General features: G+C 44.9%; 1 protein-coding gene across 1 annotated transcript; it reads right to left on the bottom strand.

Annotated features, from left to right (window-relative positions):
• Positions 1–513: 513 nt before the first annotated feature.
• On the bottom strand, positions 514–20,353 carry ARL2 (ADP ribosylation factor like GTPase 2). The gene is made up of 5 exons (XM_040328570.1): positions 20,200–20,353; positions 13,715–13,825; positions 5,984–6,146; positions 2,917–2,997; positions 514–913 (listed from the first exon to the last, which is right to left on the bottom strand). The coding sequence occupies exons 1-5, from the start codon at positions 20,262–20,264 to the stop codon at positions 779–781; spliced, it is 555 nt and encodes a 184-aa protein (XP_040184504.1). The 5' UTR covers positions 20,265–20,353; the 3' UTR covers positions 514–778.
• Positions 20,354–21,471: the final 1,118 nt, after the last annotated feature.

Genomic DNA, 21,471 nt, shown 5'->3' with positions numbered 1-21,471 from the left:
GGCAAGAGGTTCCTTGCACATTGCATCTCACGGTTTACTTTAATGCTAGTGAAAGATTGCATGACACATAATCTTTCATTGTCCCCATAGATCTGCTGTAAAAGTTGCAGCTGATGCTTGTTCTTTCAGCAGCAATCTGCACCAACATTTCCAGTCAGTCCTTGGGGCAGTTTGTCTGAAAGACTAGTTAGTTGTGCACATTTTGCTGAAAGCAGTGCTCTTATGTCGGCTAAAATGCACGGGGGGTGCACATGCCAAATTACACCGACCACAGACATACATGCCCATGTATCAAGCTAGGTGCTTTCCCTCTCCCCTATCCTGCATTGGTCCCTGATTTGCTTTTGTATTGTAAATGTGAGGAAATGTCTGCGGCTGGCAAAAATGTTGAATAACTTCATAAAACCATCAACTTTGAATGAGCTTTGTGCCTGGTGGGCTGCACAGGTCTTTACAAAATGTTTTGGTGTATTGTGTCATCAATAAAAAACAAAACAAAAAAACAACACACAATTAAACCTCAAGTGATATTCATCACCAACCTTGTATTTTAAGAAGTTATTTTAGAACGGTTTACCCGACTCCTAAAGCTTTTGTGTTATTGAAGTACATGCACCACTTCTGACTTCCTTCTCATTACAATACCTGCTTATCAAGTAGTTATGCCAGAGCCGTGTTATGATTTTAATCAGCTGAATAAATAGTAAATAAATAAGACTTATGCTCTGTTCTGCCATGTTCTTTAACCACTTGCTCCCTTTCTTGTACGGAGTTCTCCTCAGTCAGCTGTAAAGATTCGGCTGGAGATGTCATCCAATAACCAGTCTATCCCTATCAGAAGGTGTTCTCCCGTCACTGCACTACAGTCTTGTATACACCAGTGATGGGTCTTAATGTTAGCCAGCTCCAGTGCCTGCAGGAAGACAGACAGCAATGAACAGGATTACTCTTACTGTATAGTTGGTTGTAATAAAGTAACCAATGAACTTTAATTATTGTGACAGCTCTACAACGAAAGGTTAAAGTGGAAGTCCAGCCTAATGCCGCGTACAGACGGTCGTTTTTTTGTGATAGAAAAAAAACGACGTTTTTCAAACTTCATTTTCAAAAACGATGTAGCATACATACCAACCATCGTTTTTTCCAAAAGCTCTAGCAAAGCGCGGTTACGTTCAGCACGTACGACGGCACTCTGTTCCATTCAAACTCGCGTCCTAACTTGCTTCTGAGCATGCGCGGGTTTAAAAACGTTGTTTTGCCCACACACGGTCATTTTTTATGACACAAAAAACGACGTTTTGAAAAACGACATAAAAAATTCTTTTTGAAGACATAAAATGTCGTTTTGCCCACACACGCTATCATTTTAAATGACGTTTTTTAAAACGTCGTTTTTTTTCATCACAAAAACGACCGTGTGTACGGGGCATTACACTTAAATTCTCCCCTGCAATCATTAATGTGAGCCAAGTTCAGCCTTGGGTCTCAAACTGAAAAAAATCCCAGTTTTTCTACCTTTATTTTTCAGTATCGTCACATGACTTCAATTCTACTTCCTTCCCAGCTTAAAGCGGAGCTCCACCCTAAAGTGGAACTTCCGCTCATTGGAACCCTACCCCCCCTCCGGTGTCACATTTGGCACCTTTCAGGGGGGAGGGGGGTGCAGATGCCTGTCTAAGACAGGTATTTGCACCCACTTCCGGCCACACAGTCTACCCGCAGATCCCGCCCCCCCCCCCGTTGTTTTCTGGGAAACACACGGCTCTCAGAACACAGCGGGGACCAGTGAGCACAGCACAGCGCGACTCGTAGGGTGTACAATGATCAAATGCGGACAAATGTTGGATGGCAGGCTTTAAAATTTACAGTGGAAAACGGTCTGTTGTCAGATTTTCCAATCACGTGTACACACAAGTCTGTCAGACAAAAGTCCAAAGTACAAACGCGCATGCTTGGAATCAATGCTCAAACACAACATTAGCAGAAGGTGCCCAAAGGGTGGCCCTCAGGAGCTGAAAAACCATGTAGTACATCACTACGTTCGTGTTTGTTGGCCGAAAATTGTGTGCAAGACAAAATCCAGGCACACCCCCTTTGGACAAAAGTCTGACGCTTTGTCTGCCGAAAATCTGATCTTGTGTACGAGGCTTAAGGCTGTGTTTCCACTAGTGCGACTTGTCATGCGAAAGTCACATGACAAGTCACAGCCCATTGATTTCAATGGCACCCGTTCCCTTCTTTGAAACTTTGAAAAGGTACCTACACTACTTTGATGGAACTTTGATCCAGAGAGTGTAAAGTTTGATCAATGTCGCACTCTAAATCATGCAATTTTGGGGTTTCAATAGTGGAAACGTAGTCTTAGGCTCAGTTTCCGCTAGTATGACTTGTCATGTGACTTTGGACACAAAGTCGCATGACAAGCCACAGCCCATCGATTTCAATGGTACCCGCTTCCACCTATGCAACTTTGAAAATGTACCTGCAATTCTTTGATGCAACTTTGATCCAGAGTGTGTAAAGTTGCATCAAAGTCACACTCTAGCCTTAGGCTACGTTCCCACTAGTGTGACTCCAAAGCAGTGCGATTTAGAGTGTGACTGAGTGCAGCTTTACACTCTGGATCAAAGTCGCCTCAAAAGTTGCATCAAAGTAGTACAGGATCCTTTTCAAAGTCGCTGATTTTCAAAGGTGCGTTGATGGGGGGGGGGGGGGGGGGGGGGAATAATTTTTGACTAGACTTCCACCTTAAAATTGAAATCTGGCTGGTTGTCTTTAGTTCCAGCAATTTGCATGTGAAGTCATTACGTAAGATATATATATATATATATATATATATATATATATATATATATATATATAAATAAATAAAATAGTATGAGTATTTTCATACACTTCGCAAGACTTGTTACTCACCTCACGGATGGCATCTTTTGATAAGGCACCGGGCAAATCTTGTTTATTGGCAAATACCAGCAACGTTGCTCCTGATAACCTCTGAAGAGTGGGAGATAAAAAGAGAAGGAATGAAAAAATAAATAAAAATGAATGACATATGGTAAGCAGAAAGGTGATACACATAGCAACTGGCAGCACTTAAGCCCTCTATAAAAAGCCTGATATAAACAAGTGATTGCAACACACATTTGTAAAAACTGGGTCATGTAATATAGTGGAAAATATCACTTCAACAGAAGGAATTCTTGTCAGACAAAGCATGAACTGCTATAGGTTAGAAACTCCTTACAACAGGTAACAGATTATTTTTAGGACTAAAAGGAAAATGAAGACCAACATGCATGGTCCACGTCCATTTCTTGGCTTTACTGGAAAGAACACAACAAGGCCCCAAAGCACACTAGTGGCTCGTGGACTGCCAGATGTTTCCCCTTCTATTATTCTCAGTAAAAACGGAATCTGGAATACATTTCGAATCTTAATCAACCTTGTCAGAGGAACATCCAAGCCACATAAGACTTAATATTGAAAACGAAGAGTGCCACCTTCAAGCCCAATTGAACCCTCAATTCAAATCAGCTAAAAACATTCCAAGTGCACCAACGCAAGACTAAGGCGCCTTTCACACGGACGGCTGTTTTTGCCGCAGTTGAAAGCATGTAAATTTTCTGTGAAATTCAAGGCTCCAGGCACTGCGATTAGCTGCATTTGAACATTGCGATTACATGCGGCCGCGTTTAGCTGCGGTAGTCATTTCCATAGCAACCCATTCTTTTTTTTGATTATGATGTGCTTCCTGTTCATTTTTTTTCACGCTGCTATCCGCAGTTGACACAAAAGACTGCGATTACCTGCGGTTATGTGCATATAGCTGCGCTAAATCACACCTGGACGCATTCAATTCTATTTGCACCAAACCGCATGTAACTAAATCGCAGTTAAACGCTGTGTGTGAATGGGGCCATAGGAAAGCATTGTGTGCTTCTAGCTGCGGTAGAAAATTTGCAGCTAAAAGCACCATTCTATCCGTCCGTGTGAAAGGGGCCTTAGGGGGTCATTTACAAAAGGCAAATCCACTTTGCACTACAAGTACACTTGGAAGTGCAGTCGCTGTAGATCTGAGGGGAAGATCCAAAATAAGGGGAAGCTCTGCTGATGTTATCATCCAATCACGTGCAAGCTAAAATTATGTGTATTTTCCTTGCATGTCCCCCTCAGATCTACAGCGAGTGCACTTGTAGTAAATAACCCCCTTAGTTTGTTTTTGTTTTCTTTCGTGAAGAAACCAAAGCCTGAATAGAAAAGCTTGTCCCCTCTGAACTGCTGCAGAATGGGACCATTTGCTTGCTATGGAAACTTTGGTCTTTTTTGAAGAGGTTCAACATGCCCCCTGCAAAGTCAGGCAATTAGCAAAGCTTATTGTTCTCTGCTAAGACTCTGGGCTTGACTCAGCATGTCACCACATTTATGAATTGGTAAGCTGAAATATATTGTTTTGGGGTTTAATAACGCTTTAAATACATTTTCACTTTTAACCACTCAAGACCCGGACCAAAATGCAGCTAAAGGACTCGGCCAGGTTTTGCAATTCGGCACTGCATCGCTTTAACCGACAATTGCGCGGTCGTGCAACGTGGCTCCCAAACAAAATTGGCGTCCCTTTTCCCCCACAAATAGAGCTTTCTTTTGGTGGTATTTGATCACCTCTGCGGTTTTTATTTTTTGCTATAATAAATATCCCACAAAAATATATAAAAACATTTTTTCCCCCTCAGTTTAGGCCGATACGTATTCTTCTACCTATTTTTGCTAAAAAAAAAAAAAAAAACGCAATGAGCGTTTATCGGTTGGTTTGCGCAAAATTTATAGCGTTTACAAAATAGGGGATAGTTTTATTGCATTTTTATAAATTTTTTTTTTACTACTAATGGTGGCGATCAGCGATTTTTTTCGAGACTGCGACATTATGGCGGACACTTTGGACAAGCTTGACACATTTTTGGGACCATTGTCATTTTCACAGCAAAAAATGCTTTTAAAATGAATTGTTTATTGTGAAAATGACAATTGCAGTTTGGGAGTTAACCACAGGGGGCGCTGATGGGGTTATGTGTGACCTGAAGTGTGTTTACAACTGTAGGGGGGTGTGGCTGTAGGTGCGATGTCATCGATTGTGTCCCCCTATAAAAAGGGATCACACGATCGATGACGCCTCCACAGTGAAGAACGGGGAAGCTGTGTTTACACACAGCTGTCCCCGTTCTTCAGCTCCGGGGACCGATCTCGGGACTCGCAACCCACAGCTGGGTACTAGCACAGCACGTACCTGTACGTGCATGTGCCCAGCCGTGCCATTCTGCCGACGTAAATGTGCAGGAGGTGGTCCTTAAGTGGTTACTATAGCTCCATCAAAATGGACATATTCACTTTTTTGGTTTGTCAAACAGACATTGCTAAACACAAGGCAGCATATTAATCATCCAGGCTGGATTCACACTTTGCTGTTTTGCCCGATAATTCTTGTACTGCATTCAATGGAAACACATAAAAATGTAAATGCGTATTAATGATTGCTGATGTGCATTATTGAGTCGTGTTAATGTGCGATGTTAAGTGCACTGCAATATACATTATAATGTGTTTCCATTTGGATGAAAAGTACATTCAGGCACAAAATGAGTAAGGTGACTAAGCTTTAGAAACTATGAAATGCCACTTTGGCTAACTTTGCATTGTTTTATACCAAACTGGCAAATCCATCATTCCATACATGAAAGTGTATGGAATGATGGCACCCATCTTAATCATTATCCTCTGTAGGATATCTGACCATCTATGGTTGTCCTAGAAGGAAAACAATCTTATTACTGTTACACAAGATCTAAATGTATCTGCCAAAATATTACACTCAGTCATTGCTTGATCTTCAAAATCCCACCGCAGTGTTGGAGCAGTTTCTTCTATTGTAGGATAATAATGGAGCGTGTATCATCAGGCAAGACTTTCATGGTCATTATGCACCCACCTCTTCCTGTAAGAGCCCAGCGAGTTCTTGTGCACAATCCTGCAAACGTGCACGGTCTGCACTGTCAACCACCCAGATCAAACCATCTGTACTCTCAAAGTAATTCCTCCAGTAGGATCTCAAAGATTTCTGTCCTCCAACGTCCCACATGTTCAGCTTGAATCTACAGAATAAAGTACAAAAAGGTAAACATAAATCATAACTGCATGTTCCAAAAATGGAAAGCCACGGCAAGACAGGCCATAAAACATGAAAAAAAAAATTATACACAAAAATCCTTCAAGTAATAAAGGGGCAATCTGGCTGCCCAATACATGTGGGCTTGATTTTCTACTCAAGAATAAAGTCAAGCATAGACAGATTTTTTTTAATTCAGCTAGTAGTCTGAATTAAACAAAAAGACGGAGATTCCTCCATCTACACAAGTGAGGTGGAGGATTGCATTCTCACTGCTGGCAGAATACACTGATCAATAGCTGCAGCCGCTGACTGACAAAAGCTTTCCAGCTGTCCGTTCGACCGAAGTCAGTCACTGGATTAGGGCTGCAACTAACGATTGTTTTCATAATCGATTAGTTGGCCGATTAATCGGTTAAAAGGAGTTGTAAAGGAAGCATTTTTTTTTTCTGAAATGACTGGTTACAGGGTATAGAGACATAATAGTTAACCGATTCCTTTTAAAAATGATTAAAAATAGATAAAAATCAATCATATAATGTACCTACAGTTTCAGTTTAGTTTTTGCATGTTTCCTGCTTCTCTGCTGCACAGAGCCAATACACGGCAGTGATGGTTTGTAAAACGAAACTGATTGGTGTTGAGGGGTTTTAGACACACAGTAATCACACCTCCTTGATTAGTGACCACAATGAGAAAGCTCCCAGTACTTTTTTCATCAGGAAACAGTCAACCAGGAAGTGTTCAGAACAGAGAAGGATTAGAGCAAAAATGAACAATGAGGAAACCAGGACTGCAGTAAGGTAAAGGAAGCCATTTAGCTAAAATAAAAAAAAAATAAAAAAAATCCTTTGCTAACCTTAGAAAAAAAAAAATTGCGGCGATTTGCATTTTTTACATTACAGGCTTTTCTGTAGCTTCTCCGTTGAAATATATATATATATATAACTAAGTTACTTACTGGTAACGTTCTTTCCCGTAGTCTTTCAGGACAGCCACCTGAGAGACCTTGGCTCCTCCCCTCTGTTGGAAACACCGCGCCAGCCCATAAATTTCCTCCTCCCCTGCTGGTCCTCAGTTCTTTTAGAGCACCTCCAGTTGCTGGGGAGACACAAGAAAACATGATACACATCGTTAACCATATCACAATTCCTGTAAGGAAATCTTATACATACCTTTGGGTGGGTTACCCGGCTGTCCTGAAAGACTACGGGAAAGAACGTTACCAGTAAGTAACTTCGTTTTTCCCCTAATCGTCTTTCAGGACAGCCACCTGAGAGGATAACCGAGCACTTACCCTAGGGCGGGACCACAGCTTGTAAGACCTTACGTCCAAAGGTCTGATCCTTAGCTGACCAAAGATCCACCCTATAGTGTCTTACGAAGGTGGCAAAACTGGACCATGTCGCCGCTTTACAGATCTGCTCCGGCGTTGCTCCAGCTCTCTCTGCCTGTGAGGCTGCCATAGACCTTGTGGAGTGCGCTTTGATACCCTCTGGGATCGGTATGCCTCCTAAACTGTAAGCTTTTTCAATGGCTTCTTTTAACCATCTAGCTATAGTGCGCCTGGTAGCTCTATGTCCTTGTCTAGCTCCAGAATGCAAAATAAATAAAGAGTCCGTTTTCCTTAAAGTTTTAGTCACTTCTAAATAATGCAAGACGCATCTCCTGACGTCTAAGCTATGGAATTTCACTTCCTGTTCTCTGGAAGGGTTCGGACAAAATGAAGGTAATATAATTTCTTGTTCTCTATGGAACCTTGAGATTACTTTAGGCAGGAATCCCGGATCCAACTTAAAAATTATACGATCTGCGAAGATCTGAAAAAAGGGGGGTCTGATCGATAGGGCCTCTAACTCACAGACCCGTCTTGCAGTGGTGATTGCCACCAAAAAGACTGCTTTTAGTGTCAGCGTCTTTAGATTGCAATCTTCCAAAGGCTCAAAAGGTTTGGCTGTCAAAGCTTGTAGTACCAAGGACAGGTCCCATTTCGGGAAGACCGAGGTTTGAATAGGTCTCTGTCGGCTCAAGGATCTGAAGAATCTGACTATCCATGGGTCAGATGCTAGCCTTTCCTCTAGGAACACTGACAGTGCGGATACTTGACCTTTTAGCGTACTAAGGCTTAGTCCTTTTTCTACTCCCTTTTGTAAAAATTCTAGGACGGCCACTGAACTCTGTGTATTGAAGGAGTTTTCTGTGCACCATCTGCCAAAGCACTTCCATACCTTTCATAAATTTTGCGTGTCTCTAACTTTCTACTTTTCAGTAGAGTCGCAATTAAAGGAGTTCTCTGACCTAAAACGTTTAACCCCCGCTGTGCCCGGGCTGTAAAAAAATAGAAAATAAACTGTCACTTACCTGCCTACGATCCCCCGTTGTTCCGATATCGCCGTCCCGTTCTCCGGTCCCGGTCTCTTCCGCTTCCTGTGTGTCGGTGACTCATAGTGCGCTCAGCCTATCAGCGGCCGCGACGGGACATCGCTGCGGCCGCTGATAGGCTGAGCGCACTATGAGTCACCGACACACAGGAAGCGGAAGGGGCCCGGGACCGGAGAACGGGACGGCGATATCGGAACAACAGGGGATCGTAGGCAGGTAAGTGACAGTTTATTTTCTATTTTTTTACAGCCCGGGCACAGCGGGGGTTAAACGTTTTAGGTCAGAGAACTCCTTTAAGTGGTTTGAGAAACCCTTTGCTTTCAGCAGTTGCTCCTCAGAAACCACGCGGCCAAGTTCCACTTTTCCACTTGGGGGCAGTATACTGGGCCTTGGGAGAGTAGATCCTCCTGGACTGGCAACAACCAGGGGGGTTCTATAGCTAGCTCTTTCAGTATAGAGAACCATGGTCTCCTGGGCCAGTGAGGTGCTATGAGAATCAGGTTGGTGTTCTCTGCACGCAGTTTCCGTAACACTTGTGGAATTAATACGGGTGGAGGAAAGGCATAACATGTCCTGAAAGTCCACCTTTGTGCTAAAGCATCCACTCCTATTGCTCCGTCCTCTCCGTTTAGTGAGAAGAAGGTCTTGACCTTTTTGTTCTTCTTGGATGCGAATAAATCCACTTGAGGTGTTCCCCATTTTAGTGTGATCTGCCTGAACACCTCCTGATTTAGTTCCCAGTCGCTTTCCTTCAGCTGAATTCTGCTGAGGAAATCCGCTACTGTGTTTAAATCCCCTTTTAGGTGGATTGCTGATAGCGAGAGAATATTCCTTTCTCCCCATGTCAGGATTTCTTTCGCTAATGCCCACAGGGTTCCGCTCCTTGTTCCACCCTGCTTGTTTACATAGGCAATAACTGAAGCGTTGTCGGATCTTATTTGAACATGATGTCCCTTCAGTTGTCCCTGGAAGAATTGAAGTGCAAGCCCCATTGCCTTCAACTCTTTCCAATTGGAGGATCTCCTCCTCTCTTCCCCTTTCCAAATCCCTTGGGTTACTTGGGAGCCTAGATGTGCTCCCCATCCTATCCCACTTGCGTCCGTGGTAAGGATTTGGGAAATGGGAAGTGTCCATAGCTGACCTATGGTCAAGTTTTCCACCGTCCTCCACCACCAAAGGGTTCTTTTTACCTGTGTCGGTATTCGAACCTGGGTGTCTAAGGACTCCTGCCTGTGGTCCCAAACCTCTAGAAGGAACATTTGCAGTGGTCGGAAATGTAAGGCTGCCCATTGAACAGCTGGGATTGCCGATGTTAGCAGCCCCAGTGTTGACATGATCTGTCTGATGGTACATGGTGAATTCACCTGAATTGCCTTTGTTTCTTTTTGGATCTTTTCTATCTTCTCTTTGGGTAGAAAAATCCTTTGCTGTACAGAGTCTATCACGTACCCCAAGTATGTTATCTGTTGTGTGGGCTTTAGATTTGACTTTTCCACATTTATTAACCACCCTAGATCTTTCAAAAAGATCTGTGTGGTCTCGAGGTTCTTTTGCAACCTCTCTGGGGTTTCTGCGAACAGCAGCAGATCGTCCAGATATGCAATGATGGAAATGCCTTGGACTCGCAAGGGTGCCAGGGCTTCCGCCAGAATCTTGGTGAAGATTCTGGGTGAGGAAGAGAGGCCGAAGGGTAAGGCCTGGAATTGTAAATGTAAGGTTCTGTTTCCTGTCTCTATCGCCAATCTCAGGAACTGTTGGTGGTCCCTGTGTATTGGAACGTGTAAGTAGGCGTCCTTTAGATCTAAGGAGACCAGGAAACAGTTTGGAGGTAGTAGGGCTTTCACTGAGTAAATTGAGTCCATTCTGAACCTCTTGTAGGTTATGGATAGGTTGAGGGGTTTTAGGTTTAAGATTGGTCTGACCTTCCCCGTGGGTTTTAGTACTCCAAAAATGTGGGAGTAGAACCCAAGTCCCCTTTCTTTTTTGGGGACCTCCACTACTACCTCTTGTTTCTTGAGATCCTCCAGGGCTCTCATTAACCCTTTGGCCTTTCTTCTGTCCTTCGGAAGTTTTGTTAAATAAAACTTTTTTGGGGGTGTTCTGGAGAATTCTAGATGATAACCTTCCTTTATGATCCTCAATATGAATCGATTGGAAGTCACCTTTTCCCACTGAGGGAGGAAGTCCCCCAGTCTTCCTCCCACTGTGAGCAATCTGTCATTTCTTATCATATGCTTGTTCAGGAGCACGAAAAATAGCTCCTGCTTTGCCTTTCCCTCTCTGGGCCCAGGGTCTTTTCTGATTGTCTACCTTGGGTGTGAAGCGGGGGCCTTTAGGTACCCAATTAAATTTGTTCTGTCTCTTTTTGGTCTGCTGTGGCTGACTCCAGGGTGCTTTGCGTTTTAGCGGAAACGCTTTTTTCTTGTCCGCTGTACGGTCCAGCACTTTTTCTAATCCCGGCCCAAAGAGCAGGTCCCCTGTGAATGGGATGCCGCATAATTTGGTTTTAGACGCGCAGTCCCCCTGCCACGTCTTTAACCATAAGGCCCTCCTGGTTGAGTTAGCTAATGCAGACGATCTAGCTGCCATCCGTACCAGTTCAGCCGAGGCGTCTGCAATATAAGCTATGCCTCTCAACAATGTGGGAAATGAGGCTAGGATTTGGTCTTTTGCCGTCTCCTCCTCAATGTGCTCCTGAATCTGGTTCAGCCAAAATTCCATGTTCCTGGCTACCACGGTGACTGCCATTGCTGATTTTAAACTACCCAGCGTGGAGTCCCAGGACTTTTTTAGTAATGAATCCATTTTCTTATCCATTGGTTCGGATAGAATGCCCATGTCCTCAAAAGCTAGGTCTGTGTGCCTTGAAACTTGAGAAAAGGCAGCATCCAGCTTTGGCGTTTTATTCCAAATTGAGGATGGGTCATCCGAAAATGGAAATCGTCTTTTCAAAGCTTTGGAAAAGAATGGTTTCCTTTCTGGTTCCTGCCATTCTTTTTTAATTGCTTTGATCAAGACATCATGGACTGGGAAATTTTTACTTTCCTGGTCGCCTAAACCCTCATACATTTGGTCATGCAATGATAATGGTTTTTTCTCTGTTTGAATACCCAGAGTGGCATAAATAGCTTCCAATAAGTGGTCTACATCCTCCAAGGAGAGCTTGTAGCGGGAGGGCTTCCTGGAATCACCTTCCCGAGCCTCCTCCTCTGATTCCTGTGAACCGGACACTGCGCTGTCAGGTTCCTCTTCTAGCTCCTCACTAGGAACTCTTGAAGGGCCTGCACTAGTGGAAGGTCTTACTCCCGGGACTAATGTTGTTGCCTGTACAGGAGGAGCTGACTGAAGCTGCGGGATCTGGAAGTTTTCAAAAAATGTTTTGAATGACCCAAAGGTATTAGAAAGTTCTTTAACTGATGATGCCAAATCACTTTGTTCCGCAGTGTGCTCCTGTACTAACTTATCAATACAGTCGCTACAAATAGCCTTTTTCCATGACTCCCTAAGTGTGACTTTAAAGGATGGACATCTTTTCTTTGTACTGTGGGTATTCTTGTCTTTGTCAGTTTTCTGAAAGACACAAGCGAAAATATATACCCCATGATTAGTACCGTAGCCTTCCCCCTGCTCACGGCAGGTGCGCAGTGTCTTCATATGGGCTTACCACACTAGGGGCCCTATGAATCACCCTCTGACACTGAGGGGTTAACCCACCTCCCCCTCCCTATTACCCTGGGTGGTGTAGAGGGATGGTAGGCTATTTTTTAGGAGAGGGGAAATCCACCCTAGGTTCCCCTTACCTTGCTGTGGCTGGAGCTGGTCTCTGCTGGAGCAACATCTTTCCCCTCTGCTTCCGACATGTCTGTGTCACCAGCGCCGCGTGTGCTGTCTCTACAGCGTCTATGCAGCTCCCTCCAGCCATTGCCTGGCTCCGTTTTTGAGTTTCGCGCCCGGAACCGGAAGCCGCGAACCCGGTAGTACCCGCCCCCGTGCCTGAATGACGTCACCCGCCATCGGCTCCGAGCGGTCCTAGTACACAGCGTGGCTTGCGCGTCTGGAATCCCCATTCCTCCGGCAGCCACACACGCTGGTCTAGGACGCTGGCTGTACCTCCTCACACCGCACTCGGTGCATGCAAAAACCGGAGCCCCCCCGACTTACACCTGCGCTCAGGGATGTGAGGGTGGCTGTCTTTCAGGTTAGTACCTGTCTCTTTTGTCCAGAGAGCCCCTGCTCCCTTTCAGGACCGTCTTGCCTGAGCCTCCCGTGGCTCTCCTGGCTTGTTCCTATGGTGTCTCCCCTCTGGAGGAAACACAAATAACTGAGGACCAGCAGGGGAGGAGGAAATTTATGGGCTGGCGCGGTGTTTCCAACAGAGGGGAGGAGCCAAGGTCTCTCAGGTGGCTGTCCTGAAAGACGATTAGGGGAAAAAAAGTCCTTGCCCTTTCCAAATACACAGCAGCTGAAAAAATCATGGATGTGAATGTGTCCCATAGGAAACCATGTAAATGAACTGTAGTGTTTTTCTGCAAAAAACACCTGAAAACAGAGGTGTGACCCCGGCCTGAGATGTTTAGTTACATAATGGGTTAAAAAAAAAAAAACTAACATTAGTACAAAAAGAGCAAATAATCGCTACTGTAAGGGGTTCACAGCGATCATTTTGTGTGACAGTGAAAGTAATATTTACAGTAGCGATTTGCTCTTTTTGTCCTTGAGGCTAGCTTCACACTGCTGCGAATTCAAAATCGCGATTTTACCGCGATTTCCCGGCTGCGGTTTTGCCGCGATTTAAGAGACATCTGTGCAGGGTTCAATGTAAATCGCGGCAACTTTTTTAAATCGGTGCGACGCCGCATCTGCGGCGCTGCACCGATTGCCGACAAATGCCAGCGATTTGAGATGCGATTTGACATGTGAAATCGCATCTCAAATCGTACCCAGTGTGAACCTGGGCATAAAGCGCTAATTTTTTACTTTTTTAACCCCATTATGTTACTGGCCGATTAACTGATTATGAAAATGGTTATCGATTAATTTCATAATCGATTAGTTGTTTCCGCCCCACACTGGAACGACTTGTGTCAAACAGGAAGGGCCACACAGATTGAAATTTGTCTGGGAAACACTGACTGAATGACAGCTGAATGGAAATGGGACAAATGATGTTACCCTCTGTGCTCCAGTGTTTTGATATTGAATCCCAATGTTGGGGAAATTGTGTTTATATCTTCGCCATTAAACTTCTTCAGAATTGTAGTCTTTCCAGCATTATCTAAACCTCTGGAGGAAGGAGTTAAGAAAAAAAGCAAAACACATATGTACATGATAAATCAAGGCTATTGTTTTTTTTAGCACTGTTTAACTCATGTTTTTGTTGAGGTATTCATGCAATCGCTGTCCAATACAATATGTGGGGGACGCGGGGGATGGGTACTTCTAGAGGTGATCAGTCAGTGATTTCACTTCAAAAGGAGGAATATTTAGCAGCATGGACTGCAGGTACTTGAGCTGCACGATTAATCATTTAAAAAAAAAAAAAAAAAAAAATTGCGATCTCCATTCAACCTCGCCTCACAATCTTAATCCGGCAATTCCACGATTCATGTAACAAGTGCAGAGCCATTCCCTGCTCACAGCTGTCAAAAAAAAAAAAAAAAAAAAAAAAAGCAGCCAGCACAGTTTTCACAAATTGCTCAGCACTGAGAGATAAAAAGAAATTGTTTAATTTTTTTTATTATTTTTTTTAGACCGGATGAACCTTGATCTGCAAATGAGGGCAGTTTAACCATGTAAAGCCTTTTTCTTGACACTTGTTGCTTACAGGTTAAAATCAGTATTTTTTGCTAGGAAAATTACTTTAGAACCCCCAAACATTAAATATATTTTTCTAGCAGAGACCCTAGAGAATAAAATGGCGGTCGTATTTTATGTCACACTGTATTTGCGCAGCGGTCTTTCAAAAGCATTTTTTGGGGAAAAAATACACTTCAATTAAAAAAAATGTAATAAAAAAAAACTCAGTAAAGTTTGCCCATTTTTTTTTGTATACATGTAAAAGATGTTACGCCAAGAATTGTGATATTTATTCTAAGCAAAAAGAATAAAAAATTGCGATTCTCATTTTATCCAGAATCGTGCAGCTCCAGCAGGTACTTGAAGCCAACTTTGATAGTAACTCTTAAATGGGACTTTTACTCCCTCTCCTATATCCAGCGAAGTGAACAGCCTCGGATAATACACAGAGATTAAACAAATCTTCCTACATAAGTTTTACATGTATATCTGCTGAATAGACAAGCTCTCTGCTTCTCTAAGTTTCCTCCCCGACACAAATTTCCAGCTGCTTTTATCTCCTGTGTTGGAGAACTTGTCAGAAGTTATCATGCTGATAACAGAAGACCGGAGCAGCAGAACGAAAACAGGATTTAGAGCTTTGCAGAGAGGTAAGTAAACACTACAGATATACATGTCCAGGTCAGATTTCATGAATGGGGTTTAACCATTTAACCACCGCACGCCGTAGAATAATGGCGGCAGGGTGGTTCCTTAACTCTGGGAGGACGTCATATGACGTCCTCCCAGAATCACGCTCCAGCCCGGCGCATCACGGTAAATCGCTGCTGATAGCGGCGGTTTACCACGTGATCGCTCCGTCCAATGACAGATCGATCACTTGTAAACAAACTGGCGTCATGTGATGACGCCGGTTCCTCCCTCCTCTCTCTGTACCGAACGGTACAATGTGAGAGGAGAGGGGAGAGAGCGGAGGCAGCAGCAGTGCTGTGGGCTGGATCTGTGACAAATGCAGTCACAGATCCAGCCATCCATCCATCCCTGCTCAGCCATCCCTGCCCAATACATACAATACCCTGCAATACTCTGCCCCATACTGTGCAATCTCTGCAATACCCTGCAATGCCCTGCAATTCTCTGCAATACCCCGCAATAGTTGCTTTTATTTATTATTTTTTGCGGGAAAAAAAATAAGTAAAGTGAACAATAAAATATATATATTTTTTAAAGCGCCCCTGTCGCCGTGTGCTCGCATGCAAAAGCGAACGCACACGCAAGTCCCGCCCACATATGAAAACGGTGTTCAAGCCACACATGTGAGGTATAATTTTGACCCCAGACCTCCTCTGTAACTAAAAACATATAACCAGTAATAATATTTAAAACGTTGCCTATGGGGATTTTTAAGTAGCGAAGTTTGACGCCATTTTGAAGGGTGACATGTTGGGTATCCATTTACTCTGCGTAACGTCATCTTTCACATTATGCAAAAGAATGAAGAAAAAATATGAATTTGCAAAAATTTTTACAGAATTTTCAGTCTTTTTTCTCTTATAGCGCAAAAAATAAAAAACCCAACGGTGATTAAATACCACCAAAAGAAAGCCCTATTTGTGTTAAAAAAAGGACGAAAATGTCATTTTGGTACAATGTTGTATGACTGAGTAATTGTCATTCAAATTGTGAGAGCACCGAAAGCTGAAAATTGGTCTGGTTATTAAGGGGGTTTAAGTACCCAGTGGTCAAGTGGTTTATAAAGTGGTAGTTCACCCGCAAAAAAAAATTTAAGATTAGATTGATGCTCATTTTGTCTAGGGGAATCGGCTAGTTTTTTTAAAAACAAAGCAGTACTTACCGTTTTAGAGAGCGATCTTCTCCGCCGCTTCCGGGTATGGGCTGCGGGACTGGGCGTTCCTTCTTGATTGACAGACTTCCGACGGTCGCATCTATCGCGTCACAATTTTCCGAAAGTAGCCGAACGTCGGTGCGCACCGACGTTCGGCTTCTTTTGGCTACTCGTGACGCGATAGATGCGACCGTCGGAAGCCTGTCAATCAAGAAGGAACGCCCAGTCCTGAAGACCATACCCGGAAGCGGCGGAGAAGATCGCTCTCTAAAACGGTAAGTACTGCTTCATTTTTAAAAAAAAATAGCCGATTCCCCTAGACAAAATGAGCATCAATCTAATCTTAAAATTTTTTTTGCGGGTGAACCTCCACTTTAAGAAACAAAATCACTTTAACCACTTGCTGCCCGCCAATGACATATTGACGTCGGCAAAGTGGTTGTAGAATCCTGACTGGACGTCATATGACGTCCTCAGGATTCTGAGCCGCTGCGCGCCCCCGGGGGCGCGCATCGCGGCAGTCGTTGTTGCAGGGTGTCCGTCTGACACCCCGCATCACCGATCAAGGTAAAAAGTCTCTCACGGAGGCTATTTACCACGTGATCAGCCGTGTCCAACCACGGCTGATCACGATGTAAACAGGAAGAGCCGTTGATGGCTCTTCCTCACTCGCGTCCGACAGACGCAAGTAGAGGAGAGCCGATCGGCGGCTCTCCTGACAGGGGGGGTTCGCGCTGATTGCTTATCAGCGCAGCCCCCCCTCGGATCGCCACACTGGACCCCTCAAAATAACGCAACACACAGCCATAAATGTCTAAACCACTGGCAACAAAAGCGAGTACACCCCAAAGCGAAAATGTCCTAATTGGGACCAAAGTGTCAATATTTTGTGTGGCCACCATTATTTTCCAGCATTGCCTTAACCCTTTGGGCTAGGAGTTCATCGGGTTGTCACCGGAGTCCTCTTCCACTCCTCCATGGCGACATCACAGAGCTGTTGGATGTTAGAGACCTTGTGCTCCACCACCTTCCGTTTGAGAATGGAAGACATGCTTGGCCAGTTCATTACCCTCAGCTTCTTTAGCAAGGCAGTGGTCTTAGAGTCAAAACGCCTGAAACCGCTTTTTTCACACACACACGCCATAGTTTGTAGATGCTATGACTTTTGCACAAACCCATTAATATACACTTATTGTTTTGTTTTTTACCAAAGACATGCAAGTAGGATATATTTTGGCCAAAATTTATGAAGAAACTTGATTTATTGGATATGTTTTATAGCAGAATGTAGAAAATATTGGGGGGGGGGGGGGGGGGGGGTGTCAATATTTTTAGTCTTATATCGCAAAATAAAAATACACAATGCCAGTGGTGATCAAATAACACCAAAAGAAAGCTCTATTTGTGTGAAAAAAACAATAGAGATTTTTTTACCAGTTAACCACTTCCATACCGGGCACGTATACACCTTCCCACCCAGACCAATTTTTAGCTTTCAGCGCTGTTGCACTTTGAATGACATTTGCGCGGTCATGCTACACTGTACCCAAACTAAATTTTTATCATTTTGTACCCACAAATAGAGCTTTCTTTTGGTGGTATTTGATCACCTCTGGGATATTTATTTTATGCAAAAAAAAAAAAAAATTACCGAAGATTTAGAAAAAAAAAAATTGTTTTTGTTTCTGTTATAAAACATTGTAAATAAGTAAGTTTTCTCCTTCACTGATGGGCACTGATGGTACTGCACTGACGGGCACTGATAAGGCGGCACTGATGGGCACCGATGAGGTGGCACTGATGTGGTGGCATTGATGGGCACTGATAGGCGGCACGGATAGGCGGCACAGATAGGCAGCACGGACGGGCACGGATAGGCGGCACGGACGGGCACAGATAGGCGGCACGGACGGGCACAGATAGGCGGCACGGACGGGCACAGATAGGCGGCACGGACGGGCACAGATAGGCGGCACGGACGGGCACAGATAGGCGGCACGGACGGGCACAGATAGGCGGCACGGACGGGCACAGATAGGCGGCACGGACGGGCACAGATAGGCGGCACGGACGGGCACAGATAGGCGGCACGGACGGGCACAGATAGGCGGCACGGACGGGCACAGATAGGCGGCACGGACGGGCACAGATAGGCGGCACGGACGGGCACAGATAGGCGGCACGGACGGGCACAGATAGGCGGCACGGACGGGCACAGATAGGCGGCACGGACGGGCACAGATAGGCGGCACGGACGGGCACAGATAGGCGGCACGGACGGGCACAGATAGGCGGCACGGACGGGCACAGAAAGGCGGCACGGACGGGCACAGATAGGCGGCACGGACGGGCACAGATAGGCGGCACGGACGGGCACAGATAGGCGGCACGGACGGGCACAGATAGGCGGCACGGACGGGCACAGATAGGCGGCACGGACGGGCATAGATGGGCACTATTGTATGTGTTGTACTAATGGATGCCAATCAGTGCCAAACAATGCCTGCCAATCAGTGATGCCCATTGTGGGCACTGATTGGCATCCATTGCGGCACTGATTGGCATCCATTTTGTGTGTCCTCCTCATCCCTGGTGGTCTAGGGTGGCATCTTTTTTTTTTTTCCCCACTGGTGGTCTATATGCCCATCCCTGGTGGTCCAGTGGGCATCCTCGGGGGGGGGCTATGCTGATGATCGATCAGCACAAACCCCCCCAGTCACAGGAGCAGCCGATCGGCTCTCCTCTACTCGCGTCTCACAGACGCGAGTGAGGAAAAGCCGGTTACCGGCTTTTCCTATTGACATCGTGATCACCCCTGATTGGACACGGCTGATCACGTGGTAAAGAGTCTCCGTGAGAGACTCTTTACCTTGATCGGTGTTGCGGGGTGTCAGACTGACACCCTGAAACAACGATCGGCGCAGAGGCTCAGAATCCTGAGGACGTCATATGACGTCCAGTCAGGATTCTACAACCACTTTGCCGACGTCAATATGTCATTGTCGGGCGGCAAGTGGTTAAATAGTACAGTGCTGAATGGCAAAAAAATGACCTGGTTATAAAGGGGGGTAAATCCTTTTGGAGTTCAAGTGGTTAAAAGCTGAACTCCAGGCAAAATAGCTAAATATACAATATATACGGGAGCAAATTTACATGTATGTGCATAAAAAAAAAAGGGGGGGGGGGGGGAGTGCAAAATGTTGCATTTTTTTTTTCTCCACCAGAAAGCACTAAACACACACAGAACATTGTACAACATTTTTTTTAAAATACTCACTGCAAATGCATGCAAACAAATCAAAAACGCATGCAGAAACACTGTCAATACAGATATAATGGTGTAAGCCCTAAGGGCCTCTTTACAAACAGAACGTGGTACAGGAAATGCGTTCTGTTGCGTTTCCCGCACATGTGAATGCACTGCCCTTCTCTAATAGTGTGCACTAGGATAAATGAGCCCCCCCCCACAATTCTCTAATAGTGTGCACTAGGATAAATGAGCCGCCCCCCCCCCCCAATTCTCTAATAGTGTGCCCTAGGATAAATGAGCCCCCCCCCCAATTCTCTAATAGTGTGCCCTATGATAAATGAGCCCCCCCCCCCCCCAATTCTCTAATAGTGTGCCCTAGGATAAATGAGCCCCCCCCCCCCCCCCAATTCTCTAATAGTGTGCACTGGGATGGAAGAGCCCCCCCCCAATTCTCTAATAGTGTGCACTAGGATGGAGGAGCCCCCCAATTCTCTAATAGTATGCACTAGGATGAATGATCCCCCCTCCCTCTATACAGGCACTGGGCTAGTAAACAAATCCCTGCCCTGACCCTCCAGCTGCAGGGAGCCTGCTCCTCCATCCCGCCTTATATTCTGGCTATGGCTGGACTTGTACCCCATTAGTAGCTGCAGGGGGCTGAGTGCTTTGTATGAATGGGGAGACCTTCCCCACCAGACAAGAATTTCCCCAGCCAGAGCAGGCAGCGGACCGACCCCTTCCCCCCTCCACACACACAGAGGATACAGCATGAGAAGGCGGACCTCCCGCTCCTTCTGCTTCAGCTTCTTCAGGATAGTCAGCAGCACCATGTTTTCCCGGGATGTCACCGCTTCCCTGTCACCTACGTCTGCCGTAAAATTCTGACCAATGACAGCAAGCGCTCACACCACACCCACCAACTGCATTTCCTGCTTCCTTTCCAGAACGGCCAATAGAAAACCCTTCCAGCGTGTCGCCTTGGAGACAGAGGCGTTTGATCCTCAAAGCTTTATTTGTAAATGGACAATGACGTTTTCTCCGGGTACAGTGCGCAGTTACTGCTTGAATCTCGTTTCGTGTCATTTTCTTTTTATTTGATGTGTGTTGGTGATGAATGATGATATTATAGTATTCTTACATTGTGACCAGTCTTTATGTTACCACTTCAGCCGCCGGAAGATTTTACCCCCTTACTGACCAGAGCCCTTTTTACAATTTGGCAATTGCGTGGTCGTGCAACGCTGTACCCAAACGAAATTTGCGTCCTTTTTCAGATTGGATGGAGAGCGTTCAAAGCGTGGGATATTTTTTTATAACCTAACCCTGCTTTAAACTTCTCCACATTTTTATCCCTAACCTGTCTGGTGTGTTCCTTGGCCTTCATGATGCTGTTGGTTCACTAAGGCTCTCCAACAAACCTCTGGGGGCTTCACAGAACAGCTGTTTTTATACAGAGATTAAATTACACACAAGTGGACTCTATTTTCTAGTTAGGTGATTTCTGAAGGCAATTGGTTCCACTAGATTTTAGTTAGGGGTATCAGAGTAAAGGGGGCTGAATACAAATGCACCCCACACTTTCAGATATTTATTTATAAAAAATGTCAAAACCATTTATCATTTTCTTTCCACTTCACACCTATGTGCCACTTTGTGTTGGTCTATCACATAAAATCACGATAAAATACATTTATGTTTTTGCCTGTAACATGACAAAATGTGGGAAATTTCAAGTGGCATGAATACTTTTTCAGGGCACTGTATATTGTGGTAAGTCCACCCTACTGCCATTAATGGTAATGGATCATACATGTATTAGCATTTTGCAGTGTCATCATTTTTTAGTGCTGTTAGTGTGTTGCAGTGCCATTCACTGCTTTATATTTTCCTTTGAGCCTATTCAAGTCCAGTGGCGGCTGGTGCTCAACATTTTTGGAGGGGCACAAACAAACTGAGAAAAAAAAATCATCAAACGCCTCCACTGTGCCCATCAAGCGCAGCCACTGTGCCCATCAAGCGCAGCCACTGTGCCCATCA

This window comes from Rana temporaria, chromosome 11 (genome assembly GCF_905171775.1).
Source record: "Rana temporaria chromosome 11, aRanTem1.1, whole genome shotgun sequence".
Lineage (NCBI taxonomy): Eukaryota > Metazoa > Chordata > Amphibia > Anura > Ranidae > Rana > Rana temporaria.
This window is presented reverse-complemented; position numbering and strand designations above follow the sequence as displayed.

What these genes read in the sequence shown, in the direction of transcription:
- ARL2 (XM_040328570.1), bottom strand. Translation starts at nt 20,264, where the DNA reads ATGGTGCTGCTGACTATCCTGAAGAAGCTGAAGCAGAAGGAGCGGGAG. An exon ending in AAAACACTGGAGCACAGAGG is followed by an intron (nt 6,147 to 13,714) that starts GTAACATCATTT and finishes TTTATTCTGTAG; the next exon opens with ATTCAAGCTGAACATGTGGG. An exon ending in CTGGGCTCTTACAGGAAGAG is followed by an intron (nt 2,998 to 5,983) that starts GTGGGTGCATAA and finishes CCCACTCTTCAG; the next exon opens with AGGTTATCAGGAGCAACGTT.